At 39.7% G+C, this 19421-nt stretch overlaps 1 protein-coding gene across 5 annotated transcripts in view; it reads right to left on the bottom strand.

Annotated features, from left to right (window-relative positions):
- Nucleotides 1-19421, bottom strand: part of SORCS2 (sortilin related VPS10 domain containing receptor 2) — a 1236053-nt gene that overhangs the window by 39681 nt on the left and 1176951 nt on the right. For all 5 annotated transcript variants that reach the window (XM_020992124.2, XM_020992120.2, XM_020992121.2 and 2 more), the window contains exons 19-22: nucleotides 15738-15924; nucleotides 9921-10054; nucleotides 7269-7392; nucleotides 1629-1741 (exon numbers count right to left, since the gene is read on the bottom strand). In XM_020992124.2, the coding sequence (XP_020847783.1) occupies nucleotides 1629-1741; nucleotides 7269-7392; nucleotides 9921-10054; nucleotides 15738-15924 (558 nt within the window). The remainder of the gene's footprint in view (nucleotides 1-1628; nucleotides 1742-7268; nucleotides 7393-9920; nucleotides 10055-15737; nucleotides 15925-19421) is intronic.

Here is a 19421-nt window from a genome sequence, read left to right as displayed (position 1 = left end):
AAAGCATTCTGTGAGACAGTTCTCTCACAGCACTTTTTGGAGAGACTGAAAGAGTTAACTCGAGAAAACCTGAAGAAGACAAAGAGGAAGAAGATGGAGGGACCTCCACAAAGTATTAAACTTGATCTTGCAAAGAAGACAAAGAGAATTTTTAATAAAATATTTTGCTTGATATTTTGAGTGAACTGAATGTGAAACTATGTTTCCAGAAGTAAGGGGAAGCTATCTGTACCTACAGTGATGGCTAGGGGTGACTCTGGCTGTGATCTTTATCAGAGCTTAAATAACTTAAATAATTATTTATGCCTTTCTATTACTGTTTATGAATAAATTATATAGCTATGCAACTGCTTAGGGGAAAGAGATTTCTCTGCTTTACTAAATGATATTTCATAAATGGGCATAGGAGATCTATCTGAGCTTAAGTAATTAATGAGAGAATATCCAAACAATGTCCTAGAACTCAGGTTGAAGTGAATGAATATGGTAATGAGCCCAGAAGAGGCTGAGGTGTGATTGCTCCTTGTGAGCTCCCAGTAAATCTGGTTGACCCTCCTAAAACCCTATTATAGTTACAAACCACGTTATATCCATTTTCTTTTGTGACATCCACCATAACTGGGAGGTTGACAGTTGGTTCTCTCCATAGCACAGATGAAGCAACTTGGGATCTCATAGATTAAGTGGCATAACTGGATTCCAGATCTCCTAGTGCCATGTCCTACTCTCCTTCCATTATACTATACTGTCTTTCTGCATGCCTTTCCTGATAGACTACAAGTTCTTTGAGGTCAGGGACTGCTTCATTTTTGGCTTTTATCCCCAGTGCTCAACATAGTATCTATCACAAAGTAGATCTTTGATGCTCATTGATGAATAGATTGTTAGTGGCAAAAACAATAAATTCTGAGTCTTCAGAAGACTTGGTGTCAAGTCCAGGCTCTCCCTTTTAATATCTGTATGACCTTGGGCAACTCATTTCCACTAGTTTTCTCAGATACAAAGTAAAAGGGTTAGAGAAGATGACCCTTACAGCATTAATTCCCATAATTATTATGGCTATCATTGTCTAATGGTAATGTGACAGTAGAAACCTTGGCATTTTATTAATGCCATTTTAATAGCTGAATTGTAATTGTTACCACTAAATACAACTTCCATAAAAAGGGAAAAATCAGCACACAGGATAGATATTAATTTTGATTTTCTAGAGATTGTGCAGTAGCTTTACAGTCAGAGATAATTCTACATCATTCCCCCAACCATCTCTTCACACATACACACATATCCCTCATCCCCACCCCATAGCTATAACACATACAAGCTATGGCTTTTCCCACATCGGCATCATTTCCCTCCATCTGGCTCGAAATTCTCTCACAGCTGCATTTGCTCTTAACTGCCAATTAGTCAGTGTTGGAGCTGAACATTCAGTGCTGTTTCGCTGTGACCAGCAAGCTGGTACCCCAGTGACACCTATCTCCATCTGCCTGCCTCTCTGACTGGCCCTGGGGTACCATTCAGTCAGTCATTCAGTTTGGCCTGTTTTCCTTCAAAGGACAGCATCCTGCCCATGACCTTTCTTGTCTTCTCCCTGGGAGAAGTTATGACACTTTTAGGGGGCTTACCTCAGAAAGGAGGCGGGTGACTACCAGGCCAATGTCTTCTCTCCATTCAGGGATGTTGGGATTGTACATATCCAAGTGCTTGGTAAACTTCAGGGGTAGAACTTGAAATTGATCTGGAGAGAGAAATGTAGACAAAATGATTTGGACAATTAAAAAAATGATTTCTGGGAACCTCTGAAGTGCTTACAGTCTGTGCTATAAAATCCAACATTATGGAGCTTGTATTTATATTCTAATAACAAAATCCCCCACCTACAAAGCCCTTGCCCTACAACAGCCTCTGAGTTAGGGGAGGCAAATGCTGTTATCTCCACTTTTCAAATGAGGAAACTGAGGCTCAGAGAGATCCATTGATTTGCCCATGGTCATATAGCTAATAAGTAGTAAATCTGTATTTAAACCCTAGCCTCTTGACCCTCAGTTCTCAATTCTTTCTACGCCATTGGTCTGCTTTTACATTCATTATCTCATTGGGTCCTAGGACACATGACAAAACCCAAAAAGGTAAAATATCCCGTACAAGATGATGATGACCATGAAGTGGCAGAGCCTGGACTCCAACTCAAGTCAGCTGGCTTTATGTCCAGTGTTCTTTTTGCTACACTCTTCATTATGTACAGTCTCTTTTCTCCTTTTTGAGCCTTGGTTTTCTCATCTGTAAAATGAAGCTAAATCATACACACACTATGTCATAGGGTTGGGGGAGGAAACATTTTCATAAAACTAAAACAGGCTGTCCTCAAAATCTTAGTGCAGTTTGAATCTTTAAATTAGAGTTTCAATTTTTAATACCTTCAAACTGTACTAAGACTTTTGGGACACTGTACAAATCGCAGTTATAAGAGTTTTTGCTCTTCTTGTTATTCATAGTTGGTTAGATCATCTCCCTAGTCAATTTATAAACTCCTTCAGGGCATGGATGACAGGACTTTATCCACTTCCATAGTCCCATGCCCTAATCCTAATCACTAAAAACCTTACTTGTAACAGAGGATGGAGTTAAAGAACCTGGGTTCAAATCCTACCTCTCATGCTTCCTACCTGTGTAACTTTGTATAAATCACTAATCACCATAGTCATGGATCCCTCATCTGTAAAATAATAGGGTTTTGCTGTGGCAAAAAACCGATCCTGTTGGAGTAAGACTGGTAACAGACCTCTGTAAAGTTAGCTAGTCTGGGCCTGGGCCTTGCCACTAGGCATATGGTCCTTGAATGGGATTCCTCATGGGAATGAGTCAAAATTAAAGAATTTTGGGGACCTTAGAACTCACACAGTTCAACATACTGGAAAAGGAAATTCTTCTACTAGGTTGTAGAAAGACAAACATCCTAATGTAGAATACCATTAGTAGTATAATATATTAGAAGTATATAATATAATTAGCATTGCAAATTGGTCCAACCATTCTAGAAAGCTCTTTGGAACTATGACAAGAAAGTGACTAAAATGTCTATACTCCTTGATATAGAGATTCTGGTGCTAGATATAGGAAACCAGTAATAAAAATAGAAAGGCCGCCATGTGCATCAAGACATTTAAAGCAGCTTTTCTTGGTAGATGCAAGAAAACTGGACACAAAGCAGACCTCCATTGGTTAGGAGAAGGTTAAACAAGTTGTGGAATATGATGATGGTCATGGAATATTACTGGACTATAATAAATGATCATAGAATTAGAGCTGAAAGTGACCTTAGAGGTCATCAAGTCCACCCCACTCTTCTTACATATGAGCAAACTGAGGCACTAAGAAGTTAATATGATTCACAGAGCTATTAGGTGTTAAGTAAGATTTGAACCCATGTCTTTGTGACTCCAAGTCTGATACCTATCCACTACAGATATGATGACAACAGAGAAGCATGGGGAGACATATGAATTAAGGAAAAGGTATCAGTCAAATTTTAAATTTTTTAAAAAAATCCTCTCTATAACATCTATAACAAGTGGTCATCTAGCCTCTTACTGAAGACCTCTAGTGAGGATGAAAAACTATCTGCCAACAAAGAAAACACATTTTCCTTTTGAACAGCTCTAATTTAGATGGGGAATAGATGGGAATTTCCTCTGCATCTCAGGCAGGCATAGATTTTGAGTCTAAATGTGGGGAGTGAATCCTTGGCATAATAGGAAAGAACACAAAATATTCCTACAAGTCATTTTCAGCTAATCCAAGTTACCTTCCCAGGAGGCGGGGTCTGATGTTTGTTTCCATTTCCCATAAGCTACCTGGAAGAGCAACTGAATAACTGAGGGCAAACTGCAGGAGCTGAGACTCTGCTTCAATGAATCCATTGTGTCCTGTTAAGCAGGTAAGCTCCAGGCACGTTGTCTCACCTTTTGTGGAAGGCTTAGTCTTTCGTTAGTTTTTTTGGCACACAACCAGAATGGGAGGATTGTAAAATGCAGGATTTTATAAGCTGGTATTGGGAGGCAGTGTGGGAAGGGATGGCTGAGGACAGTAAACTGAAAAGGATAGTGAAGAAATAAAAAGAGAAGGGGCAGAGGAGAGGAGAGATGATGCTGGGGAGAGAAAACATGGGGAGGGAAGGAAAAGGAAGAGTTAGCAAGGGGAAATGAAGTTGAGAGGGATTAGCCCTGCAGGTTAACAGCAATAGATAAGGTGTTGACTCCTGGGAGCTGTGTTGCCAGAGAGAGAAGTTCACCTGTTATATATCCCAAACCACATAACAATGGGTCCTATTACTCTAGATTCCCACTGAGTAAAATAAGATAGAGATGGCAAAAAACAAACCACTTCTGGCTTGACTAAACCTGAAAATATGATGGTGTTTTCTCTAACTTTTAAAGAATAATTCATATTTTCAATGGATTCAGTTGCTCTTATGAAACCCACTAACCATATCAATGGGAAAACTAGCCTAAGAGTTCATTTAGTCTATTTCACTAACTCTGACCTATTATCCTGAAATATGCACAAGGCAGTGAGGTGTTTCTGAGGCTATTAGCATGAGCAACTTGACTGACAATGAGGCCCGTAATACATAAAGGTTGTATTCTCCTCCACTCTATCCCTCACTCTCCATACCTGAGGATTAGCAATGTCTCTTTTTATTTTTCAGATCAGGCTAATCCCTGATTTGACAGCACATTCCCCCATTGTGAATAATTCAGCTGTCATTGGCATTTTCAGGCATCTTGCCCCTTTAGCAATTGACAAAACACAGCAAAATGTCTTACGATGCCAAGCAAACAGTCAATGGTGAAAGGGCCATTTACCACTGACAGAGAGAAAGGTAAAGGACTTCGAAATCTTGGATGCCCTAGAGCTGAGGAACCCCCCCCTCGCATCCCGCCCCCCCCCCGGCTCCCACCCGGGCAAAAAAAAGTGAAGGTATAATTGACTGATCTTAAGTTTAAATTAGACAGAATTCTCTTTTGGCTAACTTGCAAAAGGAAGAGCAAAATGTTGGAAATTTTTAAGGTCACAGTGGAAAATGCGTTAATCTACTTGCCCCTTTAGACTTAAAGCAAGTTAGAATGTCAGTGCTGGAAGAGATCTCATAACATATAATGTCCAAAGTGTAAGGGTTACTGTATTAGTACACAGAATGTTAAATGGAAAAAACCTTAGAACGAGAAATGTTAGAATTGGAAGGAACATTAGAACACAGACAGAGTTAGAAGGAACCTAAGAACACAAAATTTAGAACTGAAAGGAGCTTACAGTATCCAGAGCTAGAAAATGCCTCACAGGTGACTTAGTCCAATTCTTTCAATTTCCTAATATATTAGAACAAAAAGGTCAGACCAGGAAGGGACCTTAGAATTTATATAGTACATAGGTGTCAAAAAATGGCCCAGGTACCTCCCTCAGAAGACTGAATCAGATTAAGATGAAATTGGGACATTTTTAACAAAATAAATAAAGAGACAATAGAACATAGATAATGTCAATATGTGGTTTTCTAAGTCAATATATGACTTTTAGGGAGGTTTAGTGGTTCCTATTTTTATTTGAGTTTGACACTGCTGATCTAGTATAAAATCATAATTTCAGATAAGAAACAGGGGTCCCAGGAGGGGAAAGACTCTTGCCCAAGGACAGTAAGTATCAGGATTTGGGACTTGAATATAGGTCGATTGATTACAGGTACAATGCCCTTCCCACTGGGTCCATGTTTCCTAACCTCTCCAAAGCACTTTCACGTGCATTCTCTCATATAATCTTCATGAAAAATTATCTGAGGCAAGTGGGGCAGATGTTATTAGTTCCATTTTACAGATGAGGAAACTGATCTAGAAAGTTTGAGTAACTTGGAAAAAAAACCAAGTATTTACCGGGAGGATGGGAAGGGCTTTCTGATGAGGTTAGATGATCTGTCTCCAAATGAAGCAATATTCCCAAGTGTTCCAATGTGATTATTATTGTGTGGTTATATACCAGGAGAGAATCTAAGGATCACAGACTACTAAGAGCATAGATTTAGAGTTGAAAGATTGCTGAGTTTGACCCGTTGAGTTGACATACTTGTCCAAGGTTACATAGATAAGAAGTGCCAGGGGGAGGATTTAATACATGTCCTCAGATACCTTGCTAATCATCTCAATCCATCCATTTACTGCTATTCATAATCACTGACACATTAAGCAAATTGAAGAAATATATACTACAAATGTCCAACATAAATAATGATAATGATGATGATGATGATATACTTTCAAATGAGGAGACTAAGACCCCAAAAGTTACGATTAATGATAATGACAGTCACTTCCACATTCACACAGCACTTTTCTTACAGCAACCTGGGAAGTCTATCATCATTGCTGGAGAGACTCAGAGTGGCCCTAGAGGAAGTATTAGAAGTGAACCCCAATTTTTTGGTGCTATGATCCACTAATTTTGACACTTGGAATAAACTTTAGGTTGAAAATAGATGAGGAGAATGCTTTTGTGGAAATTATACTGTGTTTAAAATCAGCAGACCTGGGTTCTGGGAGCAATTGTGTCATTGACCAGCTCTGCACTCTTTGGCCATTTAATATTTCAGAGTGTCAGTTTCTTTCTCTGTAAAACAAAGAGGATGAGATGTGCTCTATTCATCTCACAGGGTTGTTGGGAGGAAAACAATGGAATCAAAGTTGTGATTAATAAGTGTTCACTGGTTAATTTTAAAGATGAAGAATTTGAGGCTTTGAGAAGCAGTGATTTGCCCATGGTCACAACAGCTAAAAAGTGTTAGAGGAAGAATTTGAACTCAGGTCTCTTGATTACACTCTTCCTTTGCCATGTGTGACATCTTACACTTATGTGTTTATGCATAACTAATGATAATAATTAACTAATATTTGTATAGTGCTTACTATGTGCCAGTGCTGTGCTAAGTACTTTACAATTATGAACTCAATTCTCACAACAACCTTGGGAAGTAGAAGCTATTATTATCATCCTTTACAGATGAGAAAGTGAGGCAAGCAGAGCTTAAGTGACTTGCTCAAGGTCACACAGCTAGTAGATATTGGAGGTTGGATTTGAACTCAGGTCTTTTTGACTTTCTAGCATTCTATTCTCTGCACCACCAGCTGCCTCTAAGGATCATAATAATGTTTGCAGGTTTAGAAAGGGGTTGGGGTTGTGGGACACATAAAAGGCAGGAAAAATGGAAACCAACTCACCTAAAACCCTGATAACTTTGGAGTCCTGGAGCATGGAATTCCCACAGGAGGCTTGAACAGTCACTCGGACTTCACCTGTTTCTGAAAATCGCGTGACAAGAATGTTATCCAGAGAAAGAAGGGGCTGAAAAAGAAAAGAAGGACCATTGTTATTCAGGGCTGAATCATAAAAATCACAAGACCATCAGAGCCAGGAGGAACCTTAGAACATGGAACACAGACCATTACAGCTGGATGGGATCTTAGGACCTAGACTCCAGAAGGATAGAACTGTGCCAGATCCTAGTGAGCCAGCACTTAGCACAGTGCCTGGTACACAGTAGGTGTTTGATAAATGCTTGTTGATTAGAGAACATGGATGAGATGGTATCTGAAGTTCTTCTAACTATTCACTTTCTATGCTGTAAAGTTCCTTCTATTTCTGTCAGTCTCTGTTCAAAGTTCCATTTCAGTTGTAGCATGTCATAGTTTGTATTCTAAGGGTTCTTTTAGCTCTCTCTTTCCATGTTTGTTTCTAAGGTCCCATTCCAATTGTGACATTCTATACTTATTTCCAAGGTCCCTTTGAGCTCTGTCACCTGATTAGCAAATCTGAGAAATGAACATGAATAAGTGTTATTATTTTTTCCTCTTCTTTTTCCCCTTCCACATGTGTGATAAGTTAGGTGTCCCTGAAATTTGTAATAGAGGATGAAGTATTTCTTGGTAGGTCCATAGTATGATGTTGTTCTAACCTGAACAACAGCTCCCTACATAGCAGATCCCAGCAGCTGAGACCCTCCTAAGACCAAGAGGCAATGATTTTATAATCTGTCTGCTGCCCTGTGTATGACTCTTCAATAGGAAGATGCTATTCCTTGGTAACACCCAGAACATTCAAGCCTATTGGCATTGTGACATTCTACCTACCTCACTTCTGGGTCCTTCATGAAGGATCACAATTCACATGCTAAGTTGGATTAGATGACCTAAGAGATGCCTTGCAACTAAAAGCATTGAATTTCAAGTCAGAAGACTATGTGACCTTGGGTAAAATGACATAGCCTCCCTGGATCTCAGTTTTCTCAACTCTAAAATATGTGGGTTGGATTCGACGCCTCTAAGGTCCCTTCCCTTTCTAGATCTATCATGATTTTGACTCTACTATTTCTATCTTGCGTAACCACAGATAAGTCACTTGCTCAAAGAATAAGTATGCCTCAGTTTCCTCAGCTGAAAATAAGAGATAAGAAATAAGTGATCTTTTAGTCCCCTTTCAGCTCTAACAAGATGTGATTGCATGGTCTAACCATCTGAAAAGTGCTGTTTGGAGAGTGCTCTGGATTTGGAGTCCGGAGACATGATTACAAATGCGGGTTCTGGGACTAATTAGCTCTGTGACCATGGATGATAACTTAGCATTTCTGATGCTCTGTTTCTATATCCATGTTATGGAATAGCAATAGCTATCTCACAGATTTGTTGGGAGGATTAATTGAAGTAATTTATGCAAAGCACACTGAAGACTTTAAAATTTCATGTAAATGTCAGTGGTGATTGTGATGATGATGATGATAATGACTCGATGGATGGTGGAGTTCATTGGATTTAAGAAGGTATTATACTCTTCCCTTCAAACCAAGAAGGAAATATTGATTAATAATCTCAAAGGATGCCTCATCCCACTTGGACACCCTGCCTCTAGTCTCTCACCTCTGTTATCAATATTTTACAGAGTTATCAAATTAATCTTCTTTAAGCACAGGTCTGACTTCATCACACTGTTATTAAAAAAAACCTTCATTGGCACCTGCCCACAGCCAAAAAGCTGAACTCCTTAACTTGGCATTCAAGGCCCTCCGTGATCAGGCCTTACCCTTCTTTTTGAGCCTTATTACTCACTATTCCTTTACAATTATATGAATTCTCTCCTCACTGACTCCCCACCCTGACTCCACACCCCCACCTCCATCCCCAGCAGACTTCATACTTTCCTCCCTCTCTGCCAGGAATGTCCTCTATTTTGTTCTCTGCCTTTCTGGTTCTTACTCATTTCACAGGCCACCTTGAAACCCCACCTCCTCCAGGAAGCCTCCCTTGACCATTCTAGACCACAGGCATTTCCCATTCTTCTGCTCAGCTTGGTGGCATAATGGATAGAACACTGTGCCTTGAGTGAGGAAAACCGGAGTTCAGACCTTGCCTCACATACTTAGTAGCCATACAATCTTGGACAAGTCACTTAACCTCTGCTTGTACTATATTAATGGTATCTACCTCACAGGGCTGTTGTGAGCACCAAATAAGATAATATTTGTAAAAAGTGCTTCATAGAGCCTAGTACATACATACATACATACATACATACATACATACATACATACATACATAATACACACACACACACACACACACACACACACACACACTTATTCTCTTCTCTTTTCCTTCCCCTTCTGATCTACATCATTTACTATCTCTAACCCTTATTTGATTGCATCATGGATCATTATGAATTGTGGCTGATATTTTCACCTATAAATAGCTCATTTTCTCATGCACCTATATGACCTTTAAGATCAGGTATCTTTGTCTCTGATGTCTCTGTAACTATCTTCATAGCACCCAGAGCAGGGGTGTTTGTAAACTGACCAAAAGAAGCTCAAGGTATACCTGCAAGTTGTTTCCTATCCACCAGTAGAAGACTGTTAGATTGGGGTTCTGGGGTAGCAGAATGGCAGTGAGGTTGACTTCCTGGTTCACTCCAATGACAGGAACCACTTCGAGGTGTAAGGCCCGTAGAGGAGCTGGGGAGAGTTATAAAAAAAAATGTCATTAGTCAAAGAGTCAATTTATGGAGCCCTATTGTCCTTCCTCCTGCTCTATACCATGTTCTCTCAGCAAAGGGACTAGCTTGCATCAGGTCTTTTCCCAGAATGCACCAATGGAAAGGCTATAGGTACCTCTAGGAGGTGTCATTTCTCCAGTTAAACAAAGATCACAGAATTTTCTTTAAAAAAAGGAAAAAATGATTTTTGTGTTCAACTAGGGCCACATGGAGTCTGAGCCATGTAGCAATGTTACTGCTATGAGGCAGTGTGTTTTAGTGGGAAAACGATTGGCGTTAATTCTGGCTCTCTGCTATCTCATGCCTGTGTGACCATGGGCAAACCACCCTGAGTCCTCCTATGTTAAGTGAAGGGACTCCACCAAGACCTCCTCTTACTCTAAATCACATGATTACTTTTAAAATCTGCTCTTTAAACAAGGTCATTCCTTTCCCATGATGGATGGAGGATCCTAGAATCTTGGAGTAGGAAATGGCTTCAGAAATCAATGTCCATCCCCAACATGAAACAGGAGCTTCCCCCTACACAACATCTCCAACAAGTGGACATCCACCTTAAAAACCTTTAGTGTCAGGGAGCTCACTACCTCCTGAGGCAACCCATTTCATGTACACGTTGAACTGAGATCTACTTCTTTGTAACTTCCCCCTTTTATTCGTAGAAGTTTAAACATCAGTTGGATTCCACGATATTAAGTCTACCAAAGTAGGTCCCTTTTATTTCTATAGAAAACTCTAGTTGTTGTTATTATCAGGTCCCCTTTTTTGGAACTCATCACTTTTGTAGTCTTTCACAGATGGGTCTTAATTGGGCAGTATAGGTATGGTGTAGTGGAGAAAGCACTGAAGAAGTCTGCCCTCTGGTATTTACTAGCTGTGTGCCCTTGGGCACACTGCTTAGCCTTTCTGAGACTTAATTGCTTCGTCTATAACAGGGTGAAGATAATATGCATGGTGGTTACCTCACTGAAATATGAGGAACAAATGAGAGCCTGCACACAACATATTGTGCAAACCTGCATCTGATATGCAAGTGCCAGTGGTGATTATTGTTACCATTGGCATACATCCTACATGGCTCTGCAATGCGTTCTCTGATACCTCATAAATATTTTGTAGGGAAAACAATATGCAGGATAGACTTTCAGTAATTTAACTTTAATTGATTTAATAAATTAAAGTTGCTTTACAGAAGAATAACAATAGTTCGTGTTTATGTACTGCTTTATGATTGCAAAGTGCTTTGTATACAACACCTTATTTTTTTTTTCCTCACAATAGTCCTGTGGGGTAAGTAGGGTGAGAGTTATTATCCTAATTTTATATAAGAGGAAATAGAGGCTCAGATATAACTAAGAGTGTTTTTAAATGTAATAAAATGAATTTTATCCTCTAGTAAGAAAATGAGCCCTATTATAGTTGAAGGGTAGCAGCTAAGGATTGAGATAAATGGATACAGAAAGAATCTAGGGTTCTGTCAGCTTGGGGAACTCTTGGTGTTGAGACTTCTACTAATGCATATTGTAACTCTTCTATGACTTAGTGAATAAGTCTTTGGAAGATGCTTGAGTGACACAGAGTTTGTGACTTATACAGAGATTCATTAATTAACTAATGAATACCAAAGACAGGCTTTGAATACAAGTCAGTGGATAGAGCACTGGGCTTGGAGTCAGGAAGACCTGAGTTCAAATCTGGATTTAGATACTTACTAGTGTGTGACCCTGAGCAAGTCATTTAACCCTGTTTGCCTCAGTTTCTTCATCTTCAAAAGGAGCTGGAGAAGGAAATGGCAAACTAATCCAGTATCTTTGCCAAGAAAATCCCCAAATGGGGTCAAAAAGTGTTGGACACAACTGAAATGACTGAACAATAACTTCCTAAGTCTAAGCCCAGCATTCTTTTCACTAGACCATCCTGCCATGGTGAGATGAAGAAAGACATTCCTTCTCTTAAAAATGATAGCTCTTAACTGGCTTCGTAAAGGCATAATAAAGTGAAAAGAATGCCAGGCTTGATCTGAAAAGAGGGGGTTTTGAGTTTTGACTTCAACAAATGTTGGATAATTAGTTGTTTGACCTTGAAAAGGTTGCTTCCTGCCTCCCTTTGCCTCCCTGGGGGCCTCAATCTTCTTCTCTACAAAATGGAAAGAATAACACTATTTACCTCACAGATATATTGTAAGGAAAATGCTTTCTAAACTAGAAAGTGCTTTGTATTTGTGAGTTGTTCATAGTATTAAAGCCTCTTTGCATCTGGTTCCCTTTCTCTGGGAAAGGGTTTCCTCAAGCACTGTCCATGGTACCACTTATTTCTTTTGTTTTTACTGAGTTGCTGTGCTCTGACATGTTTATAAGAGGGAAAAGAGTAGCTGTCTCCAAAGCTTCCAGAGGAGTTTAATGTTTTTCTGACTGATGGGTTTTGGTGCTATTTTCCACGTCAATTCGCCATAGTATATAATTCTGTGTAGATTCTCTTGATTTTACACATGTATATAATACTCATTTTGGATATATATTACATGTAAATACATATAAGATAGGTATTATATATGAATAATTATATATTACTATTATATGCACACACATATGCACATACACAGTGAATACACACATGCACACACATTAATATATTATGCACATATTCACTACACATGTATGCACACATACACATGTAGGTACATGCACATATGTACATGTATGTGTCACACTGTTGTGGCAAATAAAGCAAACATTCTTGCTCCAATCAACTTACCAGCTCCGTGACCTTGTTAATTATGTAATGACCTCTGGTCATGCTTTGTACTAGTTCTCAGTTCCTTGCACAATGAATGGCAACTTCCAGAGCTGTTATTTCTCACCCTGAATAATGTATAATCTAGATGTACACTTCTCTACTCACTTACAGACCACTGGATTAACATTTTTTGGCATAGATGTGATTTCCATTAAGAGCATAGTGTTGAGTATAGCCAAGAAAACAGATCAAATATGGGCTTCTCACTTTCAAATGAAAACCTTTCAGTGGATTCCTGCTGTTGACAGACAAGAAAACGAAATGAAGCAAAACTCCTTTGCCTCCTAATAAAGACACTCCACAATTTGGCCCCAATATACTTTTCCAACCTTTTTTTTTTTTTTAACAACTCTTCTCCACACCTAACTAGTTCCTTTAAGCTAAAGGAACCATTAGCTGTTCCCTGACTTGTCCCAGCTTCTCTAACTTTGAAATATGCATAGACCATCCCCCATGCCTAGAATTCATTCCTTTGAGTCTCAGTTTAGGTGTGATCTTCTGAAGGCTTCCTTGATTCTCCCCCGTCCACTAAATATTATGCCTCCAACCTCACATTTGCTCAGAGCAATTTGTCTGGAGCTCTCCTTTGTCCTGATCATCTACTGACTTGAATTATACTTCTCTTTTTCACTTTTGCATCCTCAGTGTTAGACTTTAAGGTCTTTGTAGTCATGGGCTGTGGCATTTTCATATTATTTCTTTTCCAGTTCTGAGTGCAGGGCCAGCACATAGGAAGAACTTAGTAAATATGTATTGAATTGAAATGAGCTTGCTTTACTCAGTCAGAACATTTATCTATCACTTCCATTAATGTGTTTTATTCTATTTCTGTAAACTTGCCAGACAACAACAGTGGAGCGATTTGCTGCACTGATGCTGTCTCTTCCTACAAAGTGCACCAAGCTAATGAAGTTATCAGAATTCAGGGTTCAGTATCCAAATGTATTTGAAAATTTGGCTAGAATTGCAGCATTCTTGGGCCAGAAGGATGCCTGGGGATTTGGCCTTACAGATTAAGTGGTAAGGACAGTAGGCTTTCTGTCTTGCTGGTGAAACAAGGAAGTTCTGCTGGCAGTTCCAATGGGGATCCTCCTATGCTAAAACCTATGCTAAACACAGCTGGCCTCTGATCAATGAAAACACATGTTTCCATAGGAAATCATCTGGCCAATAATCTACAAGGCCTGAATGTAACCTACAAGATTTACAATCAACCAATGCACAATTTCCTTGGAACAGCTAAAGATCTAAAAAGAAATCAAGAATCTCAAACCTATGGTCAAAGAATGTTCTCATTTCCTTTTTAGTTCATGACATCTACTATACTCTTATCAGCAATGTCAGCTCACACAACTTTGTAGGATAATAGATTTGGAAGCAATCTATGAGTTCATTTAACCCAATCCCTATATTTTAGAATTGAAGAAATTGAACCCCAGGTAGTTGAAATAGCTTGTCACTCAGGCAGAATCTGGATTTGAACTCAGACCTTCTGACTGAAAATATAGTGCTCTTTCCACTATACCACATTACCTCCTTAAGATTTCAATACATGGCAGACTTTTGCAGGAGGTAAGCTTTCAAACTACCATGCTGATCCAAATATGGGCCACCTCAAATCTATTTCATTGTTTTAATGGCATCTTTCTGAAAAGATAGATAGATGAGCAATATGTCCTCCTTGGGCACTCTGCCCCTCACCAATTTTTGTGGAGTATAGTAGATGATGGATCAACGCAGAATCTGGTTGAATGGAAGCAGTATAGCTAGTGAAAGGCTGGGGGTGAGGACTTGCAACAGAGATAGGACAGGGGAGATTTGAGTAATGTGTCAAAAGAGACAGAGGAGAAAACTTGAATGGAATCAGGAAGTTACTGCGTATCTTGTGACCCTTGCCAATGTTCCTGCCCATGCTCCTGTCAGGTATGCTGAAGATGCTCCCATCTAACCAGAGCACATGCTAGGGTACAGTCAGCACCTGTTGCTCTCTTCTAAGATTTGTGGGGGATGTATTTCCAAAATGAACATGTCCCTGCTACATACACTGGTACACCCACATATAATACACAAATAACACTGCAACATATATTTTGTGTCTATTTATATAATCATGCACATAACACTAATTAAATGCCATGCTCAGATTTTCTGCAAGTCAGACTTGAGCACAAAGCATGCCTATATTCAGAGCAACATGGTAAATATGCTGAGGGATATTTGCTTTCATGGTAGAAAAAGCATGGTACCAAGGAGAAGGGGTGCATGTTTCCTCAAAGCACTGAGCTTATCCTATAGTTGGCATCATCATCATTTTCACTGTCATCATCATCATCATCATCATCACCAACAAAAACAATTAGTATTTGTATTGTGATAGAAGGTTCACAAAGAGCTTTATGTATTACTCATTTGATCTTCATAATACCTCAATGTGGTCAGTGCTACTATTATCCACATTTTACAAATGATAAAACTGAAGCTGGGAGAGGTTAAGGGACCTGCCTGAAGTAATACTGCTAGTAAGTGTCTGAGGCAGGATTTGAATGAAAGCATCAGGAAATCTGGAGCATCTGGGTGACTCAGTGGCTAGAACATGGGGCCTAGAGTCAGGAAGAACTGAGTTCTTATCTGGCCTCAGACATTTACTAGCTGTGTGACCCTAGGCAAGTCACAACCCTGTTTGCCTCAGTTTCCTTATCTATAAAATGAGCAGAAGGAAGTGGCAAACCACTCCAGTATCTTTGCCAAGGAAACTCCATATGGGAGTCATGAAGAATTGGCCAAGACCAAGATGACTGAACAGCAACAATAGAAAAACAACCTTAAAGATGAAAAAGCCAACTTACAATTTACTTGAACGAACAACACAGCTTCCTCATGCCCAGCAGCGTTCTCTGCTTTGACAAAGACACGGTAAATGCCTGGACTCTCATAGCGGTGCCGGATAGGTTCCCCTGTCACAGTGAGATTGACATAGACAGCCTTAAAACCATCACCAAGGTCTACCAGGTACTTCGTATTTAGGACATCCCCCTAGGAAAGAAAAATCAGAAACAATTTAGAATTTGAGGAAATATAGCCTAGTAGAATTCCACTCATTTGTCCTGGTTTTCCTGGCTCACACCTTTTGTCAAACCATTCTCTTCTTCTCCCTCCAACTCCTCCTATGGCCATCTGACCCATCCACTAATGTCCATCTGAAATGCCTCCTCTTGCATGAAATAGTGCCTGATTCATCCTTCTCCCCTATTGAGTATCAAAGCCTTTCGTTGGTGCTTTTATGGACTCTGCACTGTTTTGTTAAGCTGTATCTTATTTAACTCCTATGCACAATGTCCTTTAAATTGTGAGTTTCTTAAGGACAAAGACCCAGAAACTGAGCATAGGCCTTCCACACACTAGGCACTCAGGGAATATTTGCTGGATTGGATTGAATTGTATTATTTCCCCCAACTAGGATTTGGGCTGTCTCCAAACCTATTTGGATCCCTAATAAAGGCTCTTTCCTTTTAGATGCACCCTCTGGTTTCTTTCAGTCTCAATCAGATTCTTTAATGCCTCAGAATAAGAACTCAAATGCATGGATAAGAATCATACTAGCTCATATTTCTGTGACTTTATTATTACAAGGTGATTTATATATACATGATCTTTGATTCCCACAACAACCCTGTGGGTTAGCTAGCACTAATATTATCACCATTTTATAGATAAGGAGAGGCAGCTATGTAGCACAGTGGATAGAGTATGGGGCCTATTTTTGTGAGTTCAAATCTGGCCTCAGATGCTTCCTAGCTGTGTGACCCTGGGCAAGTCACTTATCCCTGTATGCCTCAGTTTCCTCATCTGTAAAATGAGCTGGAGAAGGAAATGACATCACACTCTAGAATCTTTGCCAAGAATACCCCAAATGGTGTCCTAAGAGTTGGACATGATTGAACAACATCAACATAAGTAAGGAAACTGAAGATCAGTGAGAGGAAGTGACCTGCCCTTGGTCACACAGACAATAAAACCAGTGCTCTCTTTACCACGTCATTCTGGCACTTAGTTCGTGGCATATCTACTAGAGGATTTTTGCAATAATACATTGAGAAAACATCACAGAGCCTTCTAAACCCTCTACCATAAAGAAAGAAAAACATTATTCTTTTTCCTTTATACTGCCACGGTTTGTTGAGCTTCCTTTTATCTCGTCGTACACAATAGTAGCAACAATACCCAGCACATAGAGGTAGATTGCAATAAAGAGCTTCCACACTTATCAAAAGCTCATCTCGGCTTCGGCATTTAATCACCCACAAAAGATGTTTACTGCCTCATATACTTCCCTGCCGTGAACATTATACTTTAAATAACCATATTATCCATATACAGATGGGGGAAATTGAGTGAAGGAATCAGTAACTTATACAACTTTTCAGGGTGGAGGAATACTTATTTTTCCCAGTGTGCCTACACAGCTAGACCAAATGGTAATAATATAACATTAAAATAGCCCTTGAATGTCCATGTTGCTACTTTATTCTTGTTTTCATTCGTAGAATGTTAGAGCTGGAAGGGCCCTTAGAACAGATATGAAGAGTTGGGAAGGACTTTACAACACAGGAAACTGTCTGAGCTGGAAAGGATATTAGATTAGAACAAAGAACATTAGAACCACAAGGGTCCTTAGAGATTACATTGTTCAATTCCTTTGTTCTACAGACAAGGAAATGAGGTCCAGAATGGGAAAGCAGCCTGGCCAAAGTAAGATAACTGGTTAGTCCGGGAGGTGGGACTAGAAGCCAATTCTCTTGACCCCTAGTTCCAATTTTGTACTATTTCTCCATTCTCTTGCTTTAATATAATCGCCAAGTAACAGATAACTAATTAAAGGGCAACATTCATTCAATTGTGGTTAGACAATTGTATTAGATGTATTGTCAAGGCAGCATGGTGGTGGAGATAGAGAGCTAACGTAGAATAATGGTTCCCCCCCCCCAATTCTTCCTTCTTCAGAACTTAACCTCTTTCTACTGAAACCATCTATTCTCTTGAACCACTGCCCATTCTTCTGTCACATTGGTTCACCATTTTGGTACCAAACCTCACTCTTTTACTCCATATACCAACAATTGTCATACCTTGTCATTTCTACTTCCCAAGGCTTTCTCTCCCCCATCCACTTCTCCATCTACTCTTGCTGCCACCATTGTAGCTCAAATCCTTATCATCGATAGCATTAAAGGCAACTAGATGGCGCAGTGGTTAGAGTACTGGACCTGGAGTCAGGAAGCCCTGAATTCAGATTTGGTTTCAGGCACATAGTTGCTGTAAGACCCTGGGCAAGTCACTTGTCTGCCTCCTCAGTTTCCTCAACTGAAAAATGAGGATAATGGTAGTACCTACTTTCTAGGGTTGTTGTGATGATCAAATGAGGTAAAATTTGTAAAGTGCTTAGCACAGGTGTTTAATTAATACATATTGTCTTCCTTCCTTCCTTCCTTCCTTCCTTCCTTCCTTCCTTCCTTCCTTCGTTCCTTCCTTCCTTCCTTCTTCCCTCCCTTTCTCTCTCCACTAATTCATATTCCACTCTGCTGTCAAGGTGATTTTCTGAAATTATAAATCTGACCAACACCATCCTCACTCCATCAATTTCTATGACTTCCCCATTACCCCATATTTTGCTTCCCCATATTTTGTCCCCTCTGCCTGGAATGTATTCCTTCTTCACTCTTTTTGGATACTTTTCCTGATCTATCCCCAACAAACTCAGTTAATACTCTCTTCTTCCTCTTCCAATGATCAATGTACATACTTAGCTCTCTACGTGTTACATCTCTCTCTAGACAGGAGGGGCAGCCAGTACAAATGCACAAAGGTGGGGTATGGAGTGTCGTGAGAGAGATAGTGAGTAGACAAGTGTGGATGGATCAGACAGTGGCCATAATTTCCTCATACACCACAATCCAGCTCCTGTTCCTATGACTTTGCATGGGCCATCTTTTCTCTCTCTCTTTCACCACTGCACCTTCTCCCAATCCTGAAAAGTTTCCCCTTCTCCCTTATGCTTCCTGGAATCTTTGGTTCTCTACAAGATTCAAATGATTCAGTGTATGTATATAGTTTGCGAACCTCAAAGACCCACATAAATATAATTTATTATTATCATCAGTGATAATAAGAACTAACAAAATCTACTCGCTACTATTCAACAGTGGATTTTTTAGGTTCCTTGTTTATCCAGATTCTCCCTCCTGCAATTTGTCTGTATCCTCCCTGTCACAAGAAACATGGGCACTTGGTAGCTTCAGGATGATTTCACTACATGCAAGGGCACATTTCTTTTCTTACTTTAGGCAGTGGTGCCAACATGCAGAAGAACCAGAGGGAGGGTAGGTCAAGGGTCATTCCTGCACTGTGAGCAAAGTCACTCTTCAAGTTCAAACCCTCTTAGAAGCCCATGAGTTTCAGCTTCAAATCTCCCTTCATTTTCTCTTGTGGGAATGCCAAGGCATGTCTGATATTCATTCCAGTCTATAGGTGGC

This window comes from Phascolarctos cinereus, unplaced genomic scaffold (genome assembly GCF_003287225.1).
Source record: "Phascolarctos cinereus isolate Bilbo 61053 unplaced genomic scaffold, phaCin_HiC Scaffold_9;HRSCAF=440, whole genome shotgun sequence".
NCBI lineage: Eukaryota > Metazoa > Chordata > Mammalia > Diprotodontia > Phascolarctidae > Phascolarctos > Phascolarctos cinereus.
The sequence above is the reverse complement of the archived record's forward strand: the minus strand, read 5'-3'. Positions and strand labels throughout refer to the sequence as shown.